The sequence below is a fragment of the Acanthochromis polyacanthus genome, chromosome 3 (genome assembly GCF_021347895.1).
Source record: "Acanthochromis polyacanthus isolate Apoly-LR-REF ecotype Palm Island chromosome 3, KAUST_Apoly_ChrSc, whole genome shotgun sequence".
NCBI lineage: Eukaryota > Metazoa > Chordata > Actinopteri > Pomacentridae > Acanthochromis > Acanthochromis polyacanthus.
The window spans coordinates 18109134-18117712 of record NC_067115.1 but is presented as its reverse complement, the minus strand read 5'-3'; the positions used below and the strand labels follow the sequence as shown (position 1 = coordinate 18117712).

The following is an 8579-nucleotide window of genomic DNA, read 5'->3' as shown; positions in this document are numbered from 1 at the left end:
GGTTCCCATGTCCTTCAGTGGAACTTAGAACCTTTTGCTGGTTCACTGCTCTTCCTTCTTTAGACCACATTTGATAGGTAATAACTGCAACAGAACATGAACACCTCTGCTCTGACCCAGTTTTCAAGCCATCATAATTTGGCCCTCTTTAAAGTCAGTCCGATTTTTATGTTGCCCAGTTATTCTGCTTCCAAAGCATCGTTTTGACGAAGTGACTGTTCACTTGCTGCCTAATAAGCCCCACTGCTTGATAGGAGCCACTGTAATGAGATGATCAGTGATCTGCACTTCATCTGTGAGTGGTTTTATTATTGTGGCTGTGTGATGTAGTCATTGTTAACACTTTCCTTCTTTAGTATTCTCATCTCTATTTCCAAGTCTCTTTCACTAAGCAGACATGTTATTTCTTATAGAGGATAATTTAGTCATATAGACAGTCCCAAGATTAATTTGCAGATACTGCCTTTAAGGGTTTGTAGTATTTCTATGCCAACAATAGAACTTTGACGTGTTATATAGGAAACAGGTTATTCCAGAAAGTACAGCACCACAATCTTGATATTGAAGCAGCTAAATTGAACTGAGCCGTCATTAATTTGATTTTGCATACCTGTTTTTTTCCTGTTGTGATGTGCCTGAACTTGCTCTGTGTTTAAGTGCTGGTAACAGGTATGATGTTTTAAGAAAACTCCAGCAGATGGCAGCATTCTCCAGTGATTCAGTCTCCAATCTTTGAGTTCCTTGGGATAGGTGACAAAAATACTTGTACATCCAATGGTTGAGGAGGAGAAAGACAACATTATTTTGTCCCCATTACAATTCAGACTAAAATTTTTTCACATATTGCATTTTTTTCTAGACAGAAGGCATAAAAACAAAAATATCATTATTAGCAAAATAATACAGTTACAGTCTATCAGATTATATAAATTTTTGTTGGTCGTGTTGATGATGGAATTTGATTTTGTCTCAAGATGTCATTGCCAGAATCCTGTTTTTGCCAAAATATGTTTATCTTTGTCCATGGAATATGTATATGCTAAGGATTTTTATCGATCAAGCACAAAGAAGCATCTGATTTTACTGATAATTGACACTCCCATCCCTCCTTCTTCATTTGTAGTTGCGTGGGAGGGGGAGCTGCCATGCAGAAAGTGGGACTGTGACTGTGCTTTCAGTCGCTTGCGGGGCTGCTGCTGTGGAGCCACGGAGCTCTTTGAAGTGGAGGATGAAATCTTTATGAGAATGATGGACCTGTCGAGGAGATTGTTCCAACTGGGTGATAGTATCCTTGAAGTCACAGGTAATCTAACTACAACAACAAAAGGCATAAAGTCCATATCCATTTAATTATTCCTGATCAAAAAAAAAATCTGTGCTGTTTCTAGTGTTTTATTTGATTCAGGGATTGCTTACATTAAAAAATGGATGTGGACAAAGCGTCTCAACTTTTTTCAAACTTCTGTTCATTTTGAACCCGAGCTGAAAGTTAAAATAGTTTAAAAAAAAAAACTTTTCTGAGACTATAATCAGACTGAAATATCACTTTATTTCACTTTCTTACATTTTAGTCTAACAATTAGTGAGTGACATAACCTTCCAACAGCATTTTATAAGACATAAAAAGACGGGATGGTGAGATTTATAGGAAGTTAATTTTATTTCTTTTTTCACACGGGTCACAAAAATATTCCAGTATAAGTGCAGTTAGGTATTCTGATTTTCACATGCGCTCTTCTAAAGATATTGAATCAAAGCTTTTGTGTGTGTTAGACAGCTTTTTAAAATATATTCAGTTTAAATTGAGGACAACCAGTATCTTACATGAATGCTAACATGAGTAAGCTTTCTTACCGGCCTCCCTCTGTCTCAGGAGGAATACGGATTGCATTCACAGCTTCTTTGAGCCACAAAACAAACTGCTTTGGCCCTTTCACCAGGAGCAGGCCGATTCCTGATGACACTGTCACCCTCAACCATGGAAGTGGATATAACTCTGCACGAGGTAAGCTCTCACAAGCAACAATTTAACCATCATATGCGTCCAATTGTGAGTCATGTGATGGCAAGATTTCCATCTGAATAATTACCGGCTCCAACCATGAGCAAGTACTGAAATCAACTGCTTTAATATTTGATTGACAGAAATGTAATAGACATTTAACTGTGTGGACATGTTGAGTACAGAATATGGAGAGCGAGTCAACACTTGTCAGTACTGGATTAGTTTGAACTGGAGGCTGAAAATACAGAGGTGCCTTGTGAAAAATAAATTCTAATTAAAAACGATTTTCCTCCAGGTATATTCACAGCACCTCGCTCTGGACTCTGCTCCTTCTCCTTCTCGGTGTACTCGAAGGTGGGTGCATCAGGCGAGAGGATGTACTACAAGGTACGACTCATGAGAGATGGGGAAGTGATGGCCTCAACTTGGGAAGACAACAGGGAGGATTCAGAGGACAGCAGCTCTCAGTCTTCTGTTACTGCAGCAAGGAGGCCAGATGTATGTAGAGCTGCTTAACGGCAGGCAGCTATGTGGGGATGCTGAGGGCCTGAACAGCTTCTCTGGCTCCTTAATTTATCACACTCTGCCCAAATAATGATTTATTTCTATGTGGCTTCAGTGTTTCTGCCTTATTGAAAGCTTTCATGGGTTTACTTTTTTGTTGAAATCACCACAGGAAAATAAAAAGCATGCATGCAGGATGTTAATGGCATATACTGTATGTAACTGTGTGACCTTTTTTGAAGATACAATTCTGAAATTGCACATATATGTCTGTTTAAAGAATAATAAAAGCAAGAATTAATAAATTAAATACTGAAATAATATATTTGATTTGTCATAAAAGTGGTTACTTTCCTGTTTGGCACTTTGATAATGATGTGCTTAATTACAGAAGTCTTTTAGGACTAGGATTATGAAACACCTTTAAAAAATGGAACACACACAACAAGATAAGAGACAAAGATTTGTTCCACTCATTTATTCTTTGCAGATCTACATAACTGAAAGCGACAGTGTGAGACTGTCACATATAAATGAACATCTGTTACACCAGCCAGGACACAAACTTCTTCCTTCCCTGACAGTTTAAAGGATATTTTTACACACTTTTTCAGTAGTAAATTTATATATTTTATGAAAGCAAAAAATGAACATATTAATAAACTCTGTTAGAAATTGCACACAGAAAATTAGATTATGTTGCAGAGGAAAAAAAATCTTCAGAGTACAACAGAAAAAAAGCTAAAGCATGAAGCTACATATTTGTATTTATTGATGTTGTCTAGTACATCATTTAAAATGATTATTTAATCAATTGTGGCAAGAAATGTGGAAGGTTGAAAGATGGTGGAACAAGACTTGGTTATTCCCACTGGCTGGAGAAGAACCACTGCAGTGTTTCCCCTCCTAAATTGTAAAGAGGCCACCGCCTCATTACAATTTTGCCGACATTGCTGCCTCACTGGTCCGCACCAAAAAAAAAAAAAAGTAATGCTAAATATTAGAAAGCATTGACACATAAGTCCAGTATATTCGCTGCTGAAATCAACAAGTCAGAATGGCAGCCTTTTCGCGCCGTGGGTGAAGACAGCAGGCACATCCCCGTTGGTCGGTAACACTCAGTTCTCGTATGACATCCCGTGAGTTCATGTTTCAAATGTCGGTCGTTCCGATTGGCGAACAACGAGCATGGCAGAGAAGAAGCGGCAGCGCTCCATCGTTTCATTTTTCGGGGCTAAAAGCAGGTGTGTATCACAGACATATGTCAAATTAAGTATCAAAAGTATCGCATGTCATCAAAATAAAGTGAGCAACGCAGTGTAGGCATCGATCTCGCTTCCTTTACTGAGTTTGCTTACCGTTTTGTTGTCCGCGGAGATACGAATTGACAGTGACTGCAAAAATGGCTCCCGTTAAAACATTTAGGCACGACAAAACGCGTTCTCACGAACGAGACAAATGATTTCAACGGAATATAAAGTTCCTAGTTTCTTTTGATAAAATGATTTATAGAGTGCCCGAAATTATATCATTCAATGGCAAAACAAATTCTGTGTTCAAATTCTAGTTCTGTGTTCAAAAAGGTAACAGTTTTGAAAACAGCACTAAGACCTTCAGAAAACCAGTTGTTTACCCAGAGTTGAAGTTTTCTTTCACATTTTTAAGTAAAATTAAGGTCATGACATAACCTTTTTATTATAAATAAAAATGAAGTGGGAATTTGGTACCGAACATGTAGTTGTTTTTAGAAAAAAGTAAAAGTAACCACTTGATTCCAGATTCAAGTCCTTTGTCATCTTTTTCAAATTTGTAATAAGAACTGATGTGGCATTTTGGAATGGCTTGTGGAAATCTGACCAGAATATAATAGACTGGACTAGTTGACATGTTTTGATCACAAGGACAAGTGGGTTTATATTTGTCATATTTTCTCCCTATCACTAATTTTTAGAAAAGAAACGTGAAAATTTTATTTAATTTAGTTTTTGGAAATGGCTACAAATACAACAAAATGTGCTCCAAATTGTGCCAGAATGCCCCATTTTGCATCTTGATTTTCAAAATATTTCCGGGGGGAGGCATGCCCCCGGACCCCCCTCGTTGCTTCGCGCCTCCAGCGAAACCCAACACCTCGCAGCCATTTCAACCCAGACACTGCACTGAACTTTTATATATGCGCAATTTTGCAATTGAGCCTACTCTGAACTCCCTCACTTTTCAAGACAAACACAACACCACAGTCTTTAAGCTCTGGAATTTTATTCTTACCCGTCTGTTTTTCAGTGATACGGAAAACCTCGTAGGGAGGAATGAGCACTTCTGCCTCTGTGTCATTAAAATATGGATATCTTTTTAACCCGTTAAAGTCTGGCGGCCCGCGGGCGGGCCGTTTTTTTATCGGTATACGCTTTTTTTAAAATAGAAGGACACTGCAAACACGATTATACAAACACTATACACACATAGAAAGCTGAGATTCTCATGAATCCGCCGGTATAAACCACTTTCAGATGTGATTACCACAGCGGGTAATATAAACACATTTATCCAACAAACAACAAGTCAAGTAAACGTGCACAGCTCACCTGTCGACGCAGTTTGGACGCTCGTTTCTGGTCATAAAAGAAGATAATCCACAAAAACCGGCCAGAACCCAAGCTTAGCCATCCAGAGGAAACAATCCAGTATAATACTTTGGCCAAAACATGTCTCGAAATAGGTAAAAAATCCAGAAAACGATCGGCTCCGTGCGCGTGCACGCGGCGCGTGGTGGCGCTGTGCGTTTCATATTCACTGCATCTTTCTATTATAACTTTATCATACACGGTCCTATTTTCTTTGTTCGCGATTCAAAATGGATACTGGAGGCTTCTCGACCGCTTCAAACCGGACTTCAACCAATCAGGTGACTCGTTTCCGCCTACTTCGGCGATTTAGCCAACCATGGCCGAGTCTGACAGATATCGATTACATCACTTGATTGACTTGTTTCTCAGCAAATCACGCCGGAGGAAACGTTAGATTGACAGGCCTGGTAGCCAATGAGCTTGCTGAATGGCTTGCCTATAAATCCCGCCTCTGCCAGCGGCTTTATATGATATTTCATTCGTGAGCTCCGGGGTCCACCTGCTGTTTCTCTGTATTCCTCTCAATCTGTGTGTGTGATCGACACTGAAGCCTATCTGAAGTGATTTTTTGAGTTCTTTATGAGTTTTTGGAATGAAAATGAAGTGGAAAATGAAGTGAAAAGGAATTTATACCATTCTGTAGAGAGTGTGCACAGTGTATAAAGAGTGTATCCAACATTGACAGGGGCGGAGCATATCAGTACAAATACATGTGTGAAACACTCATTTCTTGTAGTATTGCTCTGAAATTTTGACCTGAACTATGTAAGACCCCAGGCTTTTGCAATATTGTGTTTTCAAGCTGTTGCAGTGCTGCCACACTGATTTTCAGGTGTTTTATTAGGGAAAAAATGTAGGCGAGAAAAAAAATTCATCCTAATTCAGTGTGTTCCAACATACATAACTCTGTGCCAGTAGCACCTAGAGTAATTGTGACTGCACTGGGTGAAAATTCAGGTTGTCAGCTTTCAAATGAGACCCCAACCATGCATGTACTCCAAACAGTTCAAGAACAGCATTCAATTTACTTTCTGTAAATCTCAGTAGAAATTTCGGGCGGAAATTGACCAAACCTTATAAGCGCCTGTACATGTTGTGATTTTAAAGCAGCTCTTGTTACCAAAGGGCAGCAGGTCTGTTCTAAAAGAGCTGGAGCTGAAAGAACCAAACCGAATTCTTTCTTTGACTTTACCAGTAAACTTATCTTTGGTTCGTCTATAGGTAGTGGAACAATTGTACTTATTATTCAAGATCTGTATGGCTGATGTCAGGAAGAAATGTAAAATGTGGAATTGGAACGATGAAGTATAGACACTTCTGTTTGTCCTGACTGCAGTATTGAATTCCGTATACACGCGGTTAGATGTATAAGCACAAAGTGCTTGCATGTGGTTTTTGGTCAGAGCCTCATCCTCTTTCTCTTTCACTTTTTGGTTCTTTTCTACACACTTTTCCACTTCTACATTCTTCAAGGCATCCGCATACGGCCCCTCAACCAGTTCTTTACGGTATTTCTGAGTGACTGTCTTCATCATTTCTTCACTGCAGCCAAAATACATGTCATCGACCGAATCTTCAGTCATGTTCAATGGGTAAGCCTTGTTGCCAAAGAGGTTGAGGAAGTTAAAACAGATCTAAAAGGGAAACAGGGGGAAAGGAGAAAGCTCAATGGAGACCATTTAAGACATACTTTTCAAATTGTAGCTTGGTATTTGACGTGGCTATTTAGATGGCTGGCCTGCATGGTGAAAATAAGAGTGAAGATTGAGATCAAAATCGCTCTTGGAGTTGTCATGCAATAGTCACATGTTGAATTAGCTTTTATTTCTATGCAATAAAGAACATGTAAATAACAGGAGAACAATGCTAATGCAGGCAAATGTTATAACTGGTCCCTCAAATGCTTTATAGCTTAGAAATGATATTAGAAGTTAATGAAATTAATATTATTGTAGCCCACTACTCCCTTATCTCAGTTGTATTGAAGATTATGTGCTTCATATCTTGTGCAAAGAACATTTTTGGACCTGAAATATGTATGCGCTTCTTGATGTAATTTGTGCCAAACATTCTTCATTGGTGAAATTTTGGGAAGGTCTTATGTTTCACTTACCGACACGGACTCCACTGACAGCAACCAGCAAAGGGGTAAACACAGTGGAGCAAAGATCAGCATGTTCGTTGAGCAGTCTGGAAAACCGTTCCTGGATTGACATACAGTCACAGAAGAAGTCAGCAAATGTGTACTAGTATCACAGAAATATGTTGCATGTATAAAAGGCAAAACTCTAAAACTATCTGAACAATTTGAAACAAAAAGTTGATTTGATTTGAAAGATGAACTCACCTGTCTTCAGGATAAGGAGGTGTTGAGAATAAAGTGAACCACACAAGTCTGCAGTCTTGATCAGACGATGGGTGCTCTACATCTGCTTAGGAGTCAAGATCAGCAATATATATACTCCGACTTTCTCTAATACACATACACAATGTGCACATGCGCATTGGCACGTCTGTGGTTTGTGGGGGATTTCTGCAAAACCAAAAAAAAAAGGTGTGTGTGTGTGTGTGTGTGCCCATGTTTTTGCTATACTGTGGGAACCAAATGTCCCCACAACTGTAGGAAAACCAAAAACTATGTCACTTGTGGGGACCTCATTTTGGTCACTAAGTTGGCAACACTCTGCATCAGCTCGTGCTTCTAGTGTCTGTGTGGATGCGCGAACTGATGACTTCAGGCTGGGTGTCATAAAAACTCACTCACAACTCCATTTATATTAGTGATAGTTTTCTCATTTTATGCGGAAATTGTGAAATCAAGCGGGACCCGCATATTTCTCTCTTTTTTTAGTGGAAATGTGAGATTCTTGCAGGAATTATGCGCTGTTTTGCGGGGATTATGCGGCCTTTTGGGAAATAATTGACCCCTGCATAATCAGCAGCATTTTGGTGATTAATGCAGGAATTCATGTGATCGCATAATCGCGTTTTTCTGGAGGGTCTATTTATTGTTGACAAAATAAGCCTAGAAATGCAAAATGTCATCAAAGCCTCTGCAGGTAGCTCTACAATTGTTGACTTCAAAGTGCATGTGTCAGCAATCAGAAAAAGATTGCACAAATTTGACCACAGTGGGGGGTATGCCAGGAAAAAAAGCTTTGACGTCCAAAAAGAACATTAGAGCAAAACTACAGCTATGAAGATCGCGGCAAAGACCAGGCCTTCTGGAATAACTGGCTTGGCTGCAGTAACAGTGGACATGAAGAACTTCATATCAGCATGGTGATGGAAATGTTATGGTTTGTGGTTGCTTCACTGCCTCAGGGACTGGACAGCTTGCAGTCAGTATTTCAACTATAAGTTCTGCATCATACCAAAGCGTGCTTGAAGTGGTTGGTTATGTTTTCAAGAGGAGAATGATCCTAAGCACAGGAACAAATCCA

The 8579-nt window shown here is 39.3% G+C and overlaps 2 protein-coding genes across 2 annotated transcripts; one reads left to right on the top strand and one right to left on the bottom strand.

Annotated features, from left to right (window-relative positions):
* Positions 1 to 906: 906 nt before the first annotated feature.
* Positions 907 to 2798, top strand: LOC127533363 (cerebellin-2-like). The gene is given in 4 exon segments (XM_051946161.1): positions 907 to 1303; positions 1874 to 2005; positions 2301 to 2472; positions 2474 to 2798. Coding segments are annotated over 4 exon segments (786 nt in total). The 5' UTR covers positions 907 to 948; the 3' UTR covers positions 2601 to 2798.
* A 1315-nt stretch (positions 2799 to 4113) lies between these two features.
* On the bottom strand, positions 4114 to 8201 carry LOC127533305 (ecto-ADP-ribosyltransferase 5-like). Its single transcript, XM_051945947.1, has 4 exons — positions 7484 to 8201; positions 7250 to 7340; positions 6205 to 6770; positions 4114 to 4120 (listed from the first exon to the last, which is right to left on the bottom strand). The coding sequence occupies exons 2-4, from the start codon at positions 7310 to 7312 to the stop codon at positions 4114 to 4116; spliced, it is 636 nt and encodes a 211-aa protein (XP_051801907.1). The 5' UTR covers positions 7313 to 7340; positions 7484 to 8201.
* Positions 8202 to 8579: the final 378 nt, after the last annotated feature.